The sequence below is a fragment of the Phyllostomus discolor genome, chromosome 7 (genome assembly GCF_004126475.2).
Source record: "Phyllostomus discolor isolate MPI-MPIP mPhyDis1 chromosome 7, mPhyDis1.pri.v3, whole genome shotgun sequence".
Taxonomy (NCBI): Eukaryota; Metazoa; Chordata; class Mammalia; order Chiroptera; family Phyllostomidae; genus Phyllostomus; species Phyllostomus discolor.
In genome coordinates, this window is record NC_040909.2 from 69,153,640 (window position 1) to 69,174,924 (window position 21,285).

Sequence of the window (21,285 nt, forward strand, 5' to 3'; positions counted from 1 at the left end):
AGTACAGCTTTCTGCCTTTTCTCCTCACCCCAACCTTCCCACCTCCTGTTTCCACCCATCCTCCCCAGTTATTGTCCATGTGTCCTTTATGATTGTTCCTGCAAACCCTTCACCCTTTTCCCCTGAAATTCCCTACCCTCTCCCCTCTGGTCACTGTCAGCCTGTTCTCTATTTCAGTGTCTTCAGTTATTTTTTGCTTGTTTGTTTGTTTTGTTGATTAAGTTCCTGTTAAAGGTGAGATCATATGGTACTCGTCTAAATGTATAGTTTTTTAAATTTATTCTATTATTGATGGGACGTTAGGTTGCTCCTAGCACTTGGCTATTGTAAATTGTGCTGCTATGCACATTGGGGTGCATAAGTTCTTTTGGATTGGTGTTTCAGGGTTCTTAGGATATAATCCTAGCAGTGGAATTGCTGGGTCAAAAGTCAGTTCCTTTTTTAGTTTTCTGAGAAAATTCCATACTATTTTCCACGGTGGTTGAACTAGTCTGCAATCCCACCAACAGTGCACTAGAATTTCCTTTCCTCCACATCCTCTTCAACACTTGTTTGTTGAAATGTTTATGATGGCCATTCTGACTAGTGTGAGGTGGTATCTCATTGTGGTTTTAATTTGCATCTGCCTGATAGGTAGTGTGATATTGAACATCTGCTCATATGTCTCTGGTCCCTCTGTATGTCTCCTTGGGAAATGTTTGTTCAAGTCCTTTGACCATCTTTTAATTGGGTTGCTTGTCTTCTTAGAGTGGAGCCATGTGAGTTCTTTATATATTTTGAAGATTAATTCCTTGTCTGAGGTATCACTGGCAAATATGTTTCCCATATGTTTGGTTCACTTTTTCTTTTAATATTTTTTTTAGCCATGCAGAAACCTTTTATTTTGAAGAGATCTCATTTGTTTATTGTTTCCTTTATGTCCCTTGCTCTAGGGGACATATCAGTGAAAGTATTGCTGCATGGAATATGTGAGATTTCCCTGCTTATGTTCTCCTCTAAGACTTTAATGGTATCACAACTTATATTTAAATCTTTTATCCACCTTGAATTTATTTTTGTGTGTAGTATAAGTTGGTGCTTGAGTTTCAGGGTTTTTTTGTGTGTGTGTGTATGTAGCTGTCCAGATCTCCCAATGCCATTTGTTGAAGAGGCTATTTTTACTCCATTTTATGCTTCTGCCCTCTTTGTCAAAAATTAATTGACCATAGAGACTTTGGTTTATTTCTGGGCTCTCTGTTCTGTTTCATTGGTCTATCTGTCTGTTTTTATTACAGTACCAGGCTGTTTTGATTACAGTGGCTTTGTAATACAGTTGGTGTCAGGTATTGTGATCCCTCCTACTTTGCTCTTCTTTCTCAAATTGCAGCAGCTATTCGGGGTCATTCATGGTTCTGTATAAATTTTTGAAATGTTTGTTCTATATCTGTGAAATATGGCATTGGTACTTTTATAGGTATTGCATTGAGTCTATAAAACCGCTTTAGGTAGCACGGACATTTTGATTATATTAATTCTTCCAGTCAGTGAACATGGTGTATATTTCCATTTGTTTGTGTCTTTCTTGATTTATTTCTTGAGTGTTGTTAGTTTTCTGAGTACAGGTCTTTTACCTCCTTGGTTAGATTTATTCTTAGGTATTTTATTTTTCTTGTTGCTATGGCAAATGGAATATTTTTCCTGATTTCTGCATCTGATGTTTCATTGTTAGTATACAAAAATGCCTTTGATTTCTGAATATTGACTTTGTATCCCACTGTTTTGCCAAATCCATTTATTAGGTTGAGCAGTTTTTTGGCAGGGTCTATAGGATTTTCTATGTACACTATCATGTCATCTGCAAACAATGACAGTTTTGTTTCAGCCTTCCAATCTGAATGCCTTTTGTTTCTTTTTCTTGTCTGATTGCTGTGGCTAGGACTTCCAATACTATGTTGACTATAAGTGGTGAAAGTGGATAACCTTGTCTTGTTCTTGATCTTAGTGGAAAAGATTTTAGTTTTTGCCCATTGAGTATGATGTTGGCTGTAGGTCTCTCATATATGGCCTTTATTATGATGAAGAATGCTCCCTCTATTCCCACTTTGCTGAGTTTTTATCATAAATGGGTACTGACCCTTATCAAATGCTTTTTTCTCATCTATTGATGTGATATGTGATTTTATCTTTGCTGTTGTGTGATGTATCATGTTTATTGGCTTGCTAATACTGTACCATCCTTGCATCCCTGGGATGAATCCCACTTGGTCACAGTGTATGATCTTTTTAATGTATTCTTGGATTCGGTTTGCCAATATTTTGTTGAGAATTTTAGCGTCTGTGTTCATCAGTGATATTGGCCTGAGTTTTCTTTCTTTGTTGTGTTTTTATCTGGTTTTGGGATTAGGATGATATTGGCTTCATAAAAAGAGTTTGGGAGTCTTCCATCATTTTGGATATTCTGGAGAAGTCTGTGAAGGATAGGGTTTAGCTCTTCTTTAAATGCTTTGTAGAATTCTCCTGTGAAACCATCTGGTCCAGGTTTTTTGTGTGTCAGGAGTTTTTTGATTACTACTTCAGTTTCTTCTACTGTTTTTGGTCTGCTTAGGCTTTCTGCTTCTTCTTCACTGAGCTTTGGAAGATTATATTTTTCTAGAAATTTGTCCTTTTCACGTAGATTTTCAAATTTCTTGGTACATAGTTCTTCATAGTAATTTTTACAATCCTTTTTATTTCTGTGGTGTCAGTTTTAATCTCTCTCTTTTCATTTCCGACTGTACTTATTTGGGCCCTCTCTCTTTTTTTCTTGATGAGACTGTTTAAAGGCTTGTCAATTTTGTTTATCTTTTCAAAGAACTAGCTCCTGGATTCATTGATTCTTGGAATTGTGCTTTTAGTTTCTATGGTGTTTAATTCTGCTGTGATCTTGTTTATTTCTTTCCTTTTACTTGCTCTGTGCTGTGTTTGTTGTTGTTCCTTGTGATCTTGTAAACAGGATTAGGTTATTTATTTGAAATATGTTTTCATGTTTTGTTTGAATGTTTTCAAATATTTGAAATGTTTATTTCAAATTTTTTATTTGATATGGTGTTTATTTGAAACAAAATGTATCTTTTTTGGTAGGTCTTTATTGCTATGATCTTCCCTCTCAGGGCTGCCTTCACTGTGTCCCATAAGTGTTGGGCTTTGTGAGTTCATTTTTGTTTGTTTCCAGAAACTTTTTGATTTCTTCCCTAATCTCATACTTGACACATTTGTTGTTTAGTAGCATGCTTATTCAATCTACATGACTTTGTGTATTTTGGGCTTTTTCCTTGAAGCTGGTTTCTAGTTTTAGTCTCTTGTAGTCAGAGAAAATGCTTGATGTGATTTCAATTTTCTTGAATTTGTTGAGGCTTGTTTTGTGTCCTATCATGTGGTCTATCTTTGAAAATGTTCCATGTGCATTTGAAAAGATATGTATTTTGCTCCTTTGGGAAGAAAGGCTCTCTGTATATCAGTTAAGTCTATCTGATCTAGGGCTTTGTTCAAAACCACAGCATCTTAGTTGATATTTTCTTTGGAATATCTGTCCATTTTTGTCAGTGCGGTGTTAGAATCCCCTACTACAATTGTGTTGCTGTCAATATCTTTCTGGAACTCCTCCAATATTTTACTTATTCAGATTTTCATTAGATAACATATAAGGTGAAGTTAAATATTGTGATATTAAACTAAACATTATTGAGGTTACCATACATGATGACTAAATACAATACTGATTGTTAGCATGATTATTTTATTTAATGAAACCCTAAGTTCAGAACAGTAAGGATTCATTTTCAGATGAGATTGGATGTATTCAGGTTGGTAAGGCCATAGACAGGACTCATGTTCAGATAAAGTGGTCTCCAAAGGCTTTAAGGAAAAGCAGGACTTATACAACTTCTTGAAAAGGGCTATTTTAAGCCCTGGCTGGCATAGCTCAGTGGATTGAGCTTGGGCTGGGAACCAAAATGTCCCAGGTTTGATTCCCAGCCAGGGTACATGCCTGGGTTGCAGGCCATAACCCCCAGCAACCGCACATTGATGTTTTTCCCTCTCTCTCTCTATCTCTCTCCCTTCCCTCTCTAAAAATAAGTAAATAAAATCTTAAAAAAAAAGAAAAGGGCTATTTTAGCAGAGAAGGCCATGATGAGAGGTAGGAAGGGGAAGGAAAAGTACAAAATTCATTTTGAACTTTGCATGAAATGGCATTTAGTGCACTACTGCTACAATGTGGTGCAGTATAAGAAAGCATATATCACTTAAAGCTATAAGTTTACAGAACAAATTAAATTGTATTTGGCAACCAAAGTATAGGAATACTGAGGATACGTACAAGAATATTTGCAGTGCATTAGGATCTCTGCCTACTTTCTTTTAGTTGGTAGTTTCTTATATCTCATATTGTGAATTCTATATTTCAAGACTAAAGGGATATAGATTTTAAGTTTCCAGAAAACATAGTTTATATTTTTTCAAACATGAGAAACTAGAGAGGCCTTAAGTTTTATGTAGAAAATGAATGAGAGTCAACTTTTGAAAATTCCAACGTTTAGATTTCAGCTAAGCATAAATTCCTAATAAGGGTAAATGTAAGGGTTTTTTTGATAACAAAAAGTAAATTCATATGAATTCATAAACACATTTTACTTATATAAAGAAAACAAGTCAATGACTAGGTCTTTAAAAGTATTGCTTTTTAAGTAATTAAGAGGTATTGCCTTTTAAATTTTTTTGTTGTTGTTCAGTAACTATTGTCCCCATTTGTCTCCATTGCTCTCCCCCTGCCCTGCTCACCCCTTTCCCACATTCAATCCCACCCCCACCATTGTCCTTGTCCATGGGTCCTTTATACATGTTCCTTGACTTGACCCTTCCCCTTCTTTCCACATTATCCCTCTCCCCTCTCCCTTCTGATTTCTGTCAGTTTGTTCTTTATTTCCATGTCTCAGGTTCTATTTTGCTCACTTGTTCATTTTGTTGATTAGGTTTCATTTATAGGTGAGATCATATTGCCTTTTAATATTCCTCTAAAGCAAATACTGTATTCCCCAATGTGGATTTTGTGAAATCCAGCTATACTGTAGGAACCCCCAGCAGGAAAAGGAAAACAACATTTAAATTTATATCATTTTATGTGAGACATCCCTTTAAAACATCAAGTTTTCTGTATTTTTATGGTTTATATAACTGTACATTATACATGGCACATACATTTCTTAACTCCTGTGCAATGTATACCCAGTCAATAAAGTTTGAACACAAATGATTGTTCTTTTAGTAAAGAAACAGAAGATGAGTCCAGATCTTAAGTTTAGGGTAAAGTGGGAGGCCATAATTACTGAAGTTATTTTTTATTTTTAAACAGTTTGAGTCCACAGATATGTAAAGACTGTGTGGCTGTTTTAGGTTGTACTGCACTAGTGGTCTCTGTCACTGCCCTGTTTCTCATTTCTATCCCTCCAGGGGCCCTGGAGTGCATAAACCAAGCTTCAGCCAGTGTCCTATTCTCCCTTAGAAGCAAGCATTTGATGGGAAAATCAACTGTCAGGCCCATAGTTGTCATTTACTCATTTTATTTTCCCTCCAGTAGTCATTGTTTTGATGCCTGGAGAACAGCTGGCTCAAGATGATGTTCTTCTCAGTGCTTGGTTCACTCTCTTCCATAGAAGGTTCTTGGTAACCAAAATGCTACTTGGTGAAGACATCAATAGCCATGTGGCTGTATGCAGGAGGATTGCAGAGACTCAAATAGTCTCTGCCTGAGGGAAATTGGAGAGAGTGGTTAAGAGTGCAGAATCTGGAGACCAGCAACCTCAATTCAAACCCTGACTCCCACTCATGTCTGTTCCTCTCTCCCTGTTGAATCTAGTTGCATTGGGTTGTTACAAGAGTCAAGTTAATATTTCTGCACACAAAGTAAGCTCTATATATGAAGACATTAAACAACAAATAATATATGACCACGTTTCATTAGCAATGGCATCAGTACAACAATTCTGCTCTGAACAGAAGAGTGCCCTGAAATAGATTTTATCCACTTTCCTTGATTTACTACAGTATCTCTGAATTTAATGCAATTGCTTAACAGTCCCCAATATTTCCTGTTCAAGGTTTACATTTCTGTCAACAAAAATTATGTTTTAACTTTACAAATTCTTATCCTCTTTACTCTGCTATCAGAAATGCCTTTCTTCCGCCTGGCTTATTTGGGTTAGAATAATGCTTTCCAGTTCCATCCATGCTGTCACAAAGGGTAGGAGCTCCTTCTTTCTTTCTGCTGCATAGAATTCCATTGTGTAAATGTACCATAGTTTTTGATCCATTCATTTACTGATGGGCACCTAGATTGCTTTCAACATTTGGCTATTATAAAATGTGCTGCTATGAACATTGGGGTGCATAGGTTCTTTTGGGTTGGTGTTTCAGGGTCCTTAGGATATAATCCTAGCAGTGGAATTGCTGGATCAAAAGGCAGGTCCATTTTTAGTTTTCTGAGAAAATTCCATACTATTTTCCATAGTGATTGTACCAGTCTGCAATCCCACCAACAGTGTAGTCAGGTTCCCTTTTCTCCACAATACTATATGACCTCACCTTTAACAGGAACCTACTCAACAAAACAAACAAGCAAAATATAACCAAATACACTGAAATTGAGAACAGGCTGACAGTGACCAGAAGGGAGAGGGGAAGGAATCTCAGGGAAAAAGGGGAAGGGTTTACAGGAACAAATATAAAGGACACATGGACAAAAACTAAGGGAGGGGTGGAAATTGGAGGGAGGTGGGGAGGGTTGGGGGTGGGCTGGGATGGGAGTAAAAGACAGAAAACTGTACTTGAACAACCATTAAAATAAAATAATTTTTAAAAATGCCTATATAGCCCTGGCTGGCATAGGTCAGTGGATTAAGCACAGGCTGTGAACCAAAGCATCACAGGTTTGATTCCAGTCAGGGCACATGCCTGGGTTGCAGGCCACGGCCTCCAGCAACCACACATTAATGTTTCTCTCTCTCTCTCTTTCTCCCTCCCTTCCCTCTCTAAAAATAAATAAATAAAATCTAAAAAAAATGGCTGTATAAAAACATACATCTAAAGATATTATTTCACTGCTGTAATTTCTTTATGACTACTTTCAAACCCCTGCCACTTCCCACAAGGGCCTTGTTCCACCTCGTCTTCTCCTGGCACTTCTTTCCTGGCCACTGGTGAACCACACCTGATCATCATCAGGGATGCATTTGTGTGCTTCTGTCTTCTTGCATCAGATGCACTAAGCATTGTCATGCTTCCATATATTTACGTTTTTCCTTCTTGAATAAAATAGCATTTGCCTCCTCCAATTATCATTTTGAGACAAACCACATATTTTTCTGCTTACAAAGTATCATTCAACATCTTCATCCCTCAAGAACATTTAATTCCTCTTTCCATGTTGCTTCATATCTGATACCACATTGCATTTATTTATATATGAATATTTTTATAAGCAAGAATACACTAAGTTTAGAGAGGATTATCTCATTTATGTAGGATTCTGTTAATATTACACAATATTTGCAAAACTGATATGTGTAGGGATTTTAAATGTATTTTCTTTTATACTAACTGAATTATTACTATAGAATATATGTAAATAACATCTTTAACCCCTGGATAATGTATTTTAACTTGAATTTGTTGTTAGCTTTACTATCTCTCTGTTTTTTTAAACAGCTATTTATTGATCTGCATTAAGATATTTATACACCAATATATAAATATGTATATAGAGATGTATTTTATTTGAATGAAAATAGAAACTGCCTCATTCTCTCATCTTCTTAGTACCAAAACATAAGTTCAAAGTCTAAATATTGTTTTCTAGACAACTAAATGACAATTAGGAGACATTTTACACATATTTGAATGTTGAGTAAATGGAGTTTTGACTATGTTAAGAATGTGATGAGATAAGCCTCATAACTGTTTTAGTTCCTCAAACTTACCCTGGGTGATCTTTGATATGTAGTAATAATGTATTTATGGACTTTCAGGAAAAGGACCTTTTTCATCCTCAAGTTGAGACAGAGCATTATTTGTGAATGCCATTTCCTCTATTACACTTCTAGGGGGAAAAGGGCCTGATTTTACTCTTTGTTCAAAAAATCAACAAATGTGCTCAATTCTGTTCATCTGACCCTCATATTATGTTATACACGTCTCTTTCTCATGCCACCTCAGAGAGTCCTGATGTTGGTTTCTGGTCTAAATCACTTTGTAAGCATAAGAGACTTTTCTATGTAAAAAACAGAAAGTGTGTTCTGTATTAAGAAAAATATAATTTGTTGTAACTGAAATATTTTTGTCCTCTAGACATGTCCACTGGAGTTATGCTTTATAATAGATTAATTAACCCAAATTAATGAGTTCCTGTTGTGCATCAGTCTCGTAGAGGCAAAAAAAAAGAACATTTTTGCAGGACCCCTGAATTTTTTCTTCTTAAAGTATACCATAACCCTTACAAAATAACAGAGTAATATAATATTATATGTGATAGAGGGTTAAAATAGTATGTATTAGCACATGGTACAAAGCAATCTACAGAAAGAATAATCTTGGAGGCTGCTATATCTAAGCTTATTCTTAACATTATAGAACATTCTTTTAAAGAAACAAACTTCTAGTAATCCACATTAAATTTATATTTCAAGAGAAAACCTGGTATTATTTGCATGAAATATTATACTCATAAATTGTAAGAATATATATTTCTATGAGTTTGTCCTCTTATTTAAATTAACAGTATTCCAATAATTATTAAATAAAAATATAATTGCCAAAGTAGTTATCGTTCCTTTTCATTTAGTGAAAAATAACAGCCAGAGGACATATTTTATCTCAAAAGAATTTCATTTTCTATCTCTGACAAATGAGAACATTAAGTGCACTTCCTAAGGATAATCTACTTATTTATCTGAGTTAATATTACAACACTGGATGCTTCAGGAATGACAAGACTCATGGAGTTCTTCAGTGATTACTAGGCTACTGGTTTAAAGCTATGGAGTACTAGTTGTGAAATCCTCCTCCCTCGACTGTTTTAAATTCCCAAAGAAGTGTGAGGCAAAACAGTGAATTGGGAATCAAGAATCTTGGGTCTCAAACCAGGCTCTGTTTTTAATTAATTGTATTAATTTAGGCAGTTCACATCACCTCTTTATCCTTGTTCCTCCATTTGTACAAAGTGTGTGTGTGTGTTGGTGACTAAAAATAATTAAATAGTGGAAGTTAGAGAATATGTAAGTAGGTATGTTTTCAAATTTAAAATTCCACAATAGAGACAGAAAGTAGATTAGTGGTTGTGTAAGCCTGAAGAAGGTGCTGGGGAAATGGTGGCAATAGATTTCTTTTTTAGAGTAACAAAAATATTTTAAAATTGATTATCATGACAGCTATACAACTTCTTTTTTATTACAATTTTTAATTGTTTTTCAAGTACAGTTTTCTGCCTCTCCCCCATCTCTCCCCACCACCCCGGCCCTCCCGACCTCCCTTCCCCATTTCCAAACCCCCTTGCTGTTGTCCATATGACCTTTATAATTGTTCCTGTAAACCCTTCACCCTTTATATACAACTTCTAATATGGAAAAAGGAACATTAAATTTTATAATCTGAAGGGTTAAATTGTGTAGAATTTATATTGTAACTCAATAAAACTACTACATTTTATATTAAGGAAGTATTAAACAAAATTTTCATTATTTTTTAATATGTTATAAAAAACTATACTCCTTATTTTCCAAACCTGTATGTGTATTTGCTAACATAAACTCTATTATCTGGGACCTGAAGACTACTTTATGTGAAATGGTTATCCTTTTCTCTCTACTTATATTAGGTATGAAGCTTCAGATTAATTAGAATGAATTTTCCCTAGATCTTAAATGTTATTCATCATGCTTTATAGTAACTAAACCATACAATAATAATCTTAAACTAAGTGTAATATCTCCTCTGTTTTTCTTTTTTGCCTGAAGACAAAGACAGGAATTTGTTTGCTGCAGGATGGTAATCAGGAGCCTTTCAAAGTTCGGCTGCACCTAGCCAAAGATATTTTGATGATCCAGGAGCAGGATGTGATATGTGTGTCTGGTGAGCCTTTCTATTCTGGTGTAAGTAGCTTTCCCTTCTGTTGAAGATTTTTGTTTTATACATTAAATTATTTATTCACAGAAAATTATTAATACATTTTTCTTTCACTTTTAGAGCCTAGTCAGTCATTTTGCATGTAATTTGTGTTTGCATTATTAAGTGAGCAGGGTTCTTGTCCATAGCCACACATTTAGTGCCCATCTTCAGTTGGGCATCTCATGACTCTAGCTGTTTTTATGTGACTGGACTGACACCCATATTTGTAGCTGATCATGAGACAGTACATTCTATGTTTTCACACGAAGGACTAACTAAGAATAGTGCATAGCTATTCTAATAGTGCATGGCAGGGCATTTTTTCCTGCCCTGAACTTTCTTGCATCATGTGAAACTTTTGAAGTTGGTGCAATGGTGGAACTCAATTCTTACCATGTGGGAAACATAAGGCTTTATATAGCAGTCACTTAACTCAGTGTTAATGCTTTCCACCAGAGTCTTCTAACTAGCACTGAAGTACCACTGTGGAAGGTATTCTTAGATGAAATTAGATTTCAGAACTTCCTGATTTCAGAACTTGACTATATTACAATAACGAACACAATGTGATATTGCCCCAGATATAAGCACATGAATCAATGGAACATTATAAAGACTCCAGAAACAGTCTCACACTTATATGGTCAATTGCTTTTTCTTTATTCAAAAATTCTTTTTAAAATGTATTATATTGATTATGCTATTACAGTTGTTCCATTTTCCCCCTTTATTCCCCTCTGCCCTGCATGCCCCCTCCCGCCTGCATTCCCCATCACTTAGTTCATGTCCATGGGTTGTACATATAAGTTCTTTGGCTTCTCCATTTTCCATACTATTCTTAAGCTCCCCTGTCTATTTCATACCTACCATTTATGCTACTTATTCCCTGTACCTTTTCCTCATTCCTCCCCTTCCCCTTCCCACTGATCAATTGCTTTTTCTTAAGTATAGTAAACTATAAATTTACTATTTCAGTCATCTTTAAGTATACATTTCAGTGATATTGGGTAGACTCACTATGCCTCTCCAGAATTTTCATCATCCCATACTGAAACTCTGTACCTGTTAATAATAACTCCCCATGCTCCCCTCTCCTTAGCCCCTGGTAATCACTATTGTATTTCTTGTCTCTATATATTGACTCACATAAGTGGAATCACACAATATTTGCTTTTTTGTGTTTGGCTTATTTCACTTAGTACAATATATTGGAGGCTCACTATAATATGTATAAGAGTTTTAGTCCTTTGTAAGATGGAATAATATTGCATTTCATGTACATACTATACACTGTTTACCTTGTTTATCCATCCAACAATGGACATTTGGGTTGTTTCCACCTTTGGCCCTTATAAATAATTCTGCTATGAACATGGGCATACAAACGCCTGAGTCATTGTTTCCGATCCTTGTGTGTATGATCTCTGCAGTAGAATTAATAGATAAAGTGGTAATTTGTTGCGCGTGGGTCACCGGCCAGCAGTGACCACGGAACGCTGCGGATGGCTCGCCGAAAAACACACAAGAAAAAACACATGCACAGAGACAAACCAGTTTCTGTGGGGAAGTAGGGACAAAATGGCCACCCCCCCTAGTGGGGAGCGCCCCGATTTACAGTCCATACCTGCTTTTATTGGGCTCATTTTGCATAATAATTCAGGTAAAGTACAGTACTTATCAGTGGGAAGTAAGGAACCCATAGAAAACAAGGAACTCTGCTGGTCTACTGAGTGGGGGTCAAAGAGCTGTAAGACTTTAAGGAACAAACTTCCTCCTTGGACCCCTCTCATACAACTGAGAGCATTCTAAACAAAGAAGGTTTCACAATAATTTACATGTTCTTTCTTAGGACTGATCACCTGGGGAATCCACTCTTTTCAGCACAGAGCTGCACCACCCTGTCATTGTTTTCAGGCTTAGCACGGGAACTAAGGCAATAAGGAGATTTTCTCCCAGATGATGAGAACTCAGGCTATGTCAAAGCCGAGGAGTGAGGGTCCATCACCCCCTTTGCTGCAGCCCCCAAGTCCTTTTGGGGGGCCTCCCAAAGTGATCGTGCCTGGCTTAGGTCGTTCCCCCCGTGGGGAATCTTACCCGTCTTTGGCTAACCCACCAAGCTTTTGGGGGTTCAGTTATGAATAAAACAGCAGAAGCAGCATTCCTGCCAGGAAGATAAGCTTTTGTCTCCTTGCTGGCTTACGGTTCCAAGGGCGTTCCCTTAGCCTTAGCCTAGCAGGGGTTTCAGCTTCTGATACCAGTCAGGGCAGTTCCCAACAGTAATTCTAGGCCACTTTTTTGTTTAATCCCTTATCAGATATGTGATTTACAAATATTTTCTCCCAAACTCTGGGTTGCCTTTGTACTATGTGTTTTTTTTTGTTTTTGTTTTTTTTAATATTTTATTTATTTATTTTTAGAGAGGGAAGAGAGGGAGAGAGAGAGAGAGAGAGAGAGAGAGAGAGAGAGAGAGAGAGAGAAACGTCAATGTGCAGTTGCTGGGAGTTATGGCCTGCAACCCAGGAATGTACCCTGGCTGGGAATCGAACCTGAGACACTTTGGTTCCCAGCCCGCGCTCCATCCACTGAGCTACGCCAGCCAGGGCTCCTTTGTACTATGTTGATTGTTTCCTTTAATGTCTAAAACTTTTTAATTTTGATGAAGCTTAATTTGTGTATTTCTCATTTGTTAACTCTACTTTTGGTGTTTAGGAAATCATTGCCAAATCAATGTCATGAATATTTTATCCCATATTTTCTTCTAAGAGATTCTAGTTTTAGCCCCTACATTTATTTATTTAATCCATTTGAGCATTTTAGATTTTTTTGTTTTATTTAGTTTTGTTTGGCATGTGGCATTAAAGTTCTAACTTCATTCTTTTGCAGATGTACATTTAGTTTTCCTGACACCATTTGCGTTTTTGCTCTCTTGTTAAAAATCATTTGACCACATATGTGAGACTTTATTTTAGGCCTCTCTCTCCCTCTTTTTTTATTGGTCTGTATGTATCTCTTTACATCAGTACTGCACTCTTTTAATTACTGTAACTTTGTGTTAAATTTGAAAATAGGAAGTGTGTGGCAGCTGGATTTGTCCCTTTGTAAAAATTCTATTTGGTTAATTGGAGCACCTTGAGATTCCATATAAATTTTATTTATGTATTTATGTATTATGTATTTATGTATTTATGTGTTTATTTATTTTCCCCACCACCACTGCACCACCCCCCATCCCCAGCCCGGCCATCCCCACCTCTTTCCCCTGATCCCAACCCTCCTTGGTTTTTTGTCCATGTGTCTTTTATAGTTGTTCCTGAAAAGATTCTCCTTTCCTCCCCAACTCACACCTTCTCTCTGGTTACTCTCAGTTTATAATTTCAACATATCTGGTTATATTTTGCTTGCTTATTTGTTTCATTGATTAGGTTCCACTTATAGGTGAGATCATGTGGTATTTGTACCTTACTGCCTGGCTTATTTCACTTAGCATAACACTCCCCAGTTCCATCCATGCTATCACATGGGGTAGGAGCCCCTTCATTTTTCCTGCTGCATAAATTCCATCGTGTAAATGTACCATAGTTTTTTTTTTTTATCCATTCATTTACTGATGGGCACTTAGGTGGCTTCCAACTCTTGACTATTCTATTATAAACTGTGCTGCTATGAACATTGGGGTGCATAGGTTTTTTGGATTGGTGTTTCAGGATTCTTAGCATATAACCCCAGTGGACTAGCTGGGTCAAAAGGCTGTTCCATTTTTAGTTTTCTGAGGAAATTCCATACCGTTTTCCATAGTGGCTGCACCAGTCTGCATTCCCACCAACAGTGCATTAGGGTTCCCTTTTCTCCACATCCTCTCCAACACTTGTTTGTTCATTTGTTTATGAAGGCCATTCTCACCAGTGTGAAGTGGTATCTCTTTGTGGTTTTAATTTGTATCTCCCTGATCACTTCTGTACGGCTAAAGAAAATGGCATTAAAATAAAGAGCGAACCAACTGTATGGGAAAACATATTTGCCAATGATACCTCGGAGAAGGGTGAGATCTCCAAAATATATAAAGAACTCACGAGTCCACTCCAGGAAGACAAAAAAAATTAAAAATGGGCAGAAGACTTGAACAGACACTTCTCCAAGGAGTATATACAGGGAGCCCAGAGACATAAATTTTAGGGTGGATTTTTCTATTTCTGTAAAATTCACATTGAGAGCTTGATAAAACAGCATTGAACTTGTACCTTTCTTTGGATAGTATTGGCATCTTAACAATATTAAAACTTTTATTCCATGAATGTAGATGTTTTTTTCATTTATGTATTTTACTCTCTTTTACTAATGTTTTATAGTTTTTAATGTATTTCTTTCACTTTCTTGATTAGTTAATTCCTAAGTGTCTTATTCTTTTTAGTGCTATTATAAATTGAGTATTTTATTCTTAATTTTTTTCAAATTGTTAATTGTTTGTGTATAGAAATGCAACTGATTTTTATGTGTTCACTTCGTATCTGCTAAGTTGCTGCATTCATTTTTTAGTTTTAATGGTTGTATGTTAGTCTTTAGGTTTTCTACATATTAATATCATGTCACCCTGTGAACAAAAACATCTTTATTTCTTCCTTTCTGATTTGGATATGTATACATTTTTTAATCCTCATTTGAGGTACTACAACAATGGCATCTTGTTTCTGTCCCTGTACCTTAGAATCAGAATCAGAAATCAGCAACCCAATAGTTGGATCCCCACTACTATCTGTCATTGACAGATGGTGGAGGATGAGTAGTTGCTCCTGTTATAAGAGCTGAAATTGAATTAGATTAAGCACAATTCATTTTCCAAGCCTTCTCCTGAAAGTTGCCATTTATATAAGGGAGGTTCAGAATTTTAAAATAATTAGCTAAGACAGATTCAGCCAGTGTATTTTTGTTGAGTAGGGAGAATATTCCCAGTGCTTCCAACTCCTCCATCTCCTAATATTACTGGTCAATTGTTTTTAGATAAATGTGTCAAATAAGTTCAAAAGGGAATATTGCTGTTTTCAATTACAACTTGGTACATGTTTGGGAAAGTAGAATTATACTTGACCCCTACCTCAGATGAATTGTAAATATGTTCAGATCAATCATACACCTAAATGTAAACACAAAACAAATACATTTCTCAAAAATATATAGAAAAATAATTTTGTATTAAGGGGTAGACAAGAATTTCTTAGGACAAAGTATTATTGATCAATTAAAAAAAGAAAATGTTCATGTGAAATCAGTAAACACTTTTGACTAAAAAAAAACCTTTTTATTAAAAAAAAACTTTTAAGAAAATCCAAAAACCACAGAGTGGAAGAAAATTATTTTCTATATCTGACACAGGACTTGTTTCTAGAATATATAAGGAACTGTCACAACTCAAAACAAAGGTACAAACAAACCAATGTTAAAAAGAACAACTGAGCAAAAACTTTGAAATTCATGAAATGGTTAAGAAGAGTATGAAAAGATGTTCTCATTCATCAGTCCTTGAGGAATTACAGATCAGATTAAAGTCATGCAATTTACATATTTACATCCATTACAATGGCTTAAATAGATGATTGGCAAAGATATGGTTCACTCACAAATTTTATAAACTAGAGTTTCAAATGAGCAACCACTTTAGAAAACTATTTGACATTGTGTCATAAAGTTAAACAGAAAGCTACTTTAAATTCAAAACTCCTATTCCTTTGGCTATTCTCAAGAGTAATAAAAACGAATGTTCACAAAAAGACTTGTACACATAACTGTACTTGAACAATAATTAAAATTAAAAAAGACTTATACACAAACATGCATAGCTAAAACCAAATTACAAACTGATAAATGAATTGGATATATTTATAGAATAAATTTCTATTTATTTATTTTTTAATTAAAAAAATAATAGAGACTTCCAATTTCTGCTTTCACATATAAGGAGCTTAGAAGTTGCCACTGTGTCCTAATAACAAGCAAAAACCTGAACAGACAAAGAATCATCAATTCCTCTTAGATTCATAAGAGAGGCAAGGACACAAGATGGACACTGCCCCTACGACTGGGCTGACAGGTGTGTAGAGTCACAGCTTGCCAAAGTAGAGGCTTGCAAACAGAAAGGACCTCAGGAGCCAGTGCCATAGTAGGGAAACCTGCACTGTCACTGACAAATCTCTGGAGGCTCAGCATGGGCTGGGCTAAGAGTTAAAAACTCTAGGGCCACCCAGTCATGTGGGGAGCTCACCATTTTATTAAATTTATGTTTTGGTACTTCACCACTTTCGTATAGTAAAAATTAAGGAAAAACTACTTTAGAGTTCTGTCGGGGAGGGGAGAAGGAATCATTTAGAAATATACCAAAACACTCTACTATCAAGACTGGCCCTCACAAGAAACTCATTAACTATACCCTAGCCTTCTGGGAGTACCATTAAACCCTAAATGGCCTTACTCAGAGTACTCAATTCTGCCCCATGCCAACTATCCTGTCTCACCTATAGGAGAAAGAAAAACCTAAGGAGCACTTATAAAATTTACAGTTCATAGATGGAACTGGAGAGTATTATGCTAAGTGAGCCATTATGCTAAGTGAGCCATTATGCTAAATAAGCCAGGCAGTGAGGGACAAATACCATATGATCTCACCTTTAAACTGGAACATAATCAACAAAAGAAAAAAGCAAACAAAATATAACCAGAGTCATTGAAATTAAAGAACAATCTAACAATAGCCAGAGGGGAGGGGGAAGGGGACAGTGGGAAGAAGGGTTTTCAGGAATTACTATAAAGGACACATGGACAAAACCAAGGGGGAGGGTGGAAGCAAGGGCAGGAGGTGGGTTTGGAGGGGATGAGGGGAAGGGCGGGGGTAAAATACGGACAACTGTAATTGAACAATAAAATAATTTAAATTTTTTAAAAATTTACAGTTCAGAAACAAAAGCTCATTAAAAGGCTGAGACATAATCCCAGAACAATAAACACTTCCCTTTCCCCCACTTTGCCAGGACATTGTTAAAAAATCCAATTGACAGCAGGTCCTTTTACTCAGTACATCATGTCTGGATACCAAGAGAATATTCCAAGGCATATTAAAAGCCAAAAATTAAAACACAATTTGAAGATACAGAACAAGCATCAGAACCAGACATGTCAATGACATTGGAATTATCAGTCAGGAATTTAAAAGAACATAGTTGCTTAGGCTTTCATGAATGTAGGAACATGAGGGCAATGTGGAGAAGATAGATGGAAATCCTGAAGAAAAGAACCCAAATGGAATATTAGAGATTAATAAAACACTGTAATAGAATGAAGAATGACTTTGGTGGGCAAATTAGAAGATTGAGCAGAGATTTGGATTTTCTGAGCTAGAGGATGTATCAACATAATTTTTAGCAACTAAAAAACAAAGGGAACAAAGACTGAAGAAACAAAAAAGAATGTTTAAAACCGTGAGACATCTACACAAAGTATAAATAGGTGCAGTGGGATACTAGAAGGAAAAGAAAGAGAGTAAAAAACAGAAGAAATATTTGAAACACTAATGAATAAGAATTTTTCTGGTTAATGTCAGGCACCAACACAGATGCAGGAATCTTAGAGAACAGCAAGCAGGACGAGTGCCCTAAACCTACATGTAGGTTTATTATTTTCCATCTATACAAAAATCAACAATAGAGACAAAAATACTAGCAAAAGCTAGGAGGAACAAAACACCCTATCTACAGAGGAACAAATGTAAGAATTTCAGTACACTTCCCCCTAGAAATCTTGCAAGCAAGAATAGAGTGAAGTGAAATATTTAGTGTTAAGAGAAAAAAAAAAAACTAAAAAGACCAACCTAGAATTTGTAGTGTATAAAGTTATTTTTCAGAAGTAAAGGAGAGATACAAACTTTCTCTAACAAAAATTAAAGTAATTTGTTGCCAATAAACTTACCTTGCAAAAAATGTTGAAAGAAATTCTTTAGAAGGATGAAAATTAATACAGATCAAAACCTTGGATTTTCATAAAGAGAGAGAGCATCAAAGAATGAATAAGTAAAGGGAAAATAAAACCTTTTATTTTTCTTATTCTTAATTGATATAACAGATAAGAGTATGTTCACAATAATAACAACAACAATGTCCTTGGTTACTTATGTTTATGAATATTATATATATCCATGCTTATATATAGCAAATGAATGACAGTAATTATACAAGGGAAGGGAAAAAATAATTAAGATTATTTTGTTATAAGGTACTCCCACTACTTGTGAAGCAATATTGTGTTATTTGAATGTGGAATTGGATTAGCTGTAATTATGTATTGCAAACTCTTGGCCAATCATTACAAATAAATAAATAAAGCATAAATGATATGCTAAGAAAAGAGAAAAATATAATCATATAAAATGCTTAATTAAAATAACAAAAGGCAGAAAAAGAGTGGAAGACAAAAATAATAATAAAGAACAAGGGACAACAAATTGAAAAGAACAAACATGTTAGATACTATACTAATTTAATTCAATGGTCTAATATACCAGTTAAAAGACAGAGATTGTCAGTGTGGATCAAAGTCCAGACCAAAGTATATGTTGCCTACAATGAATTCATTTTAAGTGTAAAGACACATTCAGATTAAAATTAATGGGTGGAGAAAAAGATACAGAAACCGTAGACTAATATCTTAATAAATATAGATGCAAAATCTTCAACAAGATATTCAGAAATTGAATTCAATAATGTATAAAAAGAATTGTATGCTATGATTAAATGGGATTAATCCCAGATATGCAAAGCTCAATATTAAAAAATCAACTAATATAATCCATGATATCAATAGGCTAAAAGGAAAAAAGAACTTTATAGTTGAAATACCCTGGAAAGAAAGGCTCATCTCTTCTTGGTACAGTGCCAACATAACAGACCCAATCTCCTTTCCAGTGTATATAGGGAGGGGAAAAAATAGTATTGCAGTTGTTTGTGTGGAAAATAATACAATAGTTAATAAATAGTCATACAAGAATAAACACTGTTTTGTATACTCACAAGTGTAAATCTACTTTTGCCCCATCTTGTATACTGTTACGAGGCCAAATGAATTTGTGCAGGAAAGCATGTGGTATCTACTGGTGCTCAGATAACCCCTGTTTTCTCCCTCACAGAGCCACTGAAACTCGTGAGGCCCTAGTCCTTTCCATCCTAAAGCAGCTGGTAACCATGAAATAGATATTCTGTTTCTTTCTATGCAGCAGCAGGGTCCAGAGTTATGCTCAGACACCAATTCTCAGAAATATTCTCCAGACAAAAAGTGACAAGTCCCTACATCTTCAGGGACACATCAACATTTCATTTCTATATATTTGCCCCACCCCTCACCCCCGAGTGTGGAGAAGAATGCTGCAAGGGGCTGCTCATACTCCACTCTTTCCTGCATGATGGTGGTTTCTTACCTCCAGCACCTGCCACTCTCTGGCTCAGAGCTTTCTTTGGCTGTGGTGGTGCCATATGCCTGTGCACTGGGCGGGAGAAAATGCTGGGAATTGCTTTCTCCAGAAGCAGAGTTTAACCAAGGACCAACAGGAGGTAGAGGATGAGCACCCAGCTTCCTTGAGTGAGTATTATGAGGGACATTCTGACTCAGTAGACTCGGCTCAATCGCCCAGTGACCTCATCTGCTTGGTGGGGAGAAATGCCCTGAATGGACCTCATTTTCTTCTGCTCTCCAACCCATTTCCCCTAATTTGAGAGCACTTCCTGGGACTCTTCCCAAATAAAATTGTTCCCCCTGTATCTACATTTAAGGAAATCAACCAACTAAAGAAATGTAGCACACTGCACTCTCAGACTCACAGATTTTCTCTGGCAAAACTCTGTTTCTTCATTTTAAAACCTTCTACTGCTAAAAATTCTGACACCTCTGCACTGAAAAACAGACCCTTTTCGAATGTGACCTTTCACAATGTATTGTCTTTGTTTCAACATTGTGCTCTTTACAATGATTGCTCACTTTTAACTTAATTATAAGATGACTTTAAGAGAGTAGGGGATTAAGGCTCAAGTAATCATCCAACTTTTGAGAGAGAAAGTCAAACCATGTATAACAACTGAAATAGTGTTGAAATAGTCTCCTCAAGTTAGTGATGAGGTTAGGAGAGAGTCCTGAGGACTTGGAACATATTAGGTGAAGAATCCAAGCAGGAATGCTAGTGTGAAATCTGGCAGTGGTGTTATGAAGCTCTGGTTGGAGAATGTGGAAATAAGACACGGGCATCAAGGGGACTAATGGAAGCCTTATCATCAGGCAGTTTACTTGTAAGGTAAAATGAAGCTCTATTCTTTAGAGAACTGTTGGGGAACATAGAATATCAGTTTCCATACATCCTGACAATGGTGCAGGAAGAAACTGGCACTTGTGTTCCTATTTCCATCCCATTATCTCAGGCCTACATCTGGGGTTGCCATCTCCTGACACTTCTGGCCTACTCAGCCCAGTCTGAGAGAAAGTCCTGGGGCCATGAGACTCAGGAGTCACATTGGGATGATTTGTGGAATAGGAAATTAGTGGTGGAACTTCACAATACCTGTACTTCTGAGTAGTACATGGGAGAGGAGACCCAGGGACCTGGAATTGGCCTATTGACCATGGTGCACAAATACTGGGGTATGAGTCCAGGGAAAATGATGCTCAGATTCATGAGAAAGGAAACTGAGCAATTAAAGGGCTTGAGTTAGGCAAAATGTTAGTGTCTGAAGATAAAGGATTAACAGACTGGTTAATACCCAGTCATCCACACTGAAGAATCCCCTTAGCTCCTTTTCCCAAAGTTCTTGACATATGGATGGGCTTAGTTCAGCAGCAGGAATGCAGTTCAGGAAAATTCATAATAAGTCTGTGAGTGCCCCTATGAGAAGGCAAGATACTAGAGTTGGATGATGAAAGAATAACTGAGAAAAGGCCATTGTGGACTAGATATATGTGACACCTCAAATTTTACACATAGAAGCCCTAACCCCAAATGTGATAGTATTAAGCAGTGGGGGTGTTTGGAAGATAATTAGGTTTAGATGGGGTTATGAGGGTAGATCCCCCTTATAAGAAGAGGAAGAGACA

At 36.2% G+C, this 21,285-nt stretch overlaps 1 protein-coding gene across 2 annotated transcripts in view; it reads left to right on the forward strand.

The window, feature by feature from the left end:
• Positions 1-21,285, forward strand: part of SNTG1 (syntrophin gamma 1) — a 795,508-nt gene that overhangs the window by 410,428 nt on the left and 363,795 nt on the right. For both annotated transcript variants that reach the window (XM_028518478.2, XM_028518479.2), the window contains one exon: positions 10,023-10,157. In XM_028518478.2, the coding sequence (XP_028374279.1) occupies positions 10,023-10,157 (135 nt within the window). The remainder of the gene's footprint in view (positions 1-10,022; positions 10,158-21,285) is intronic.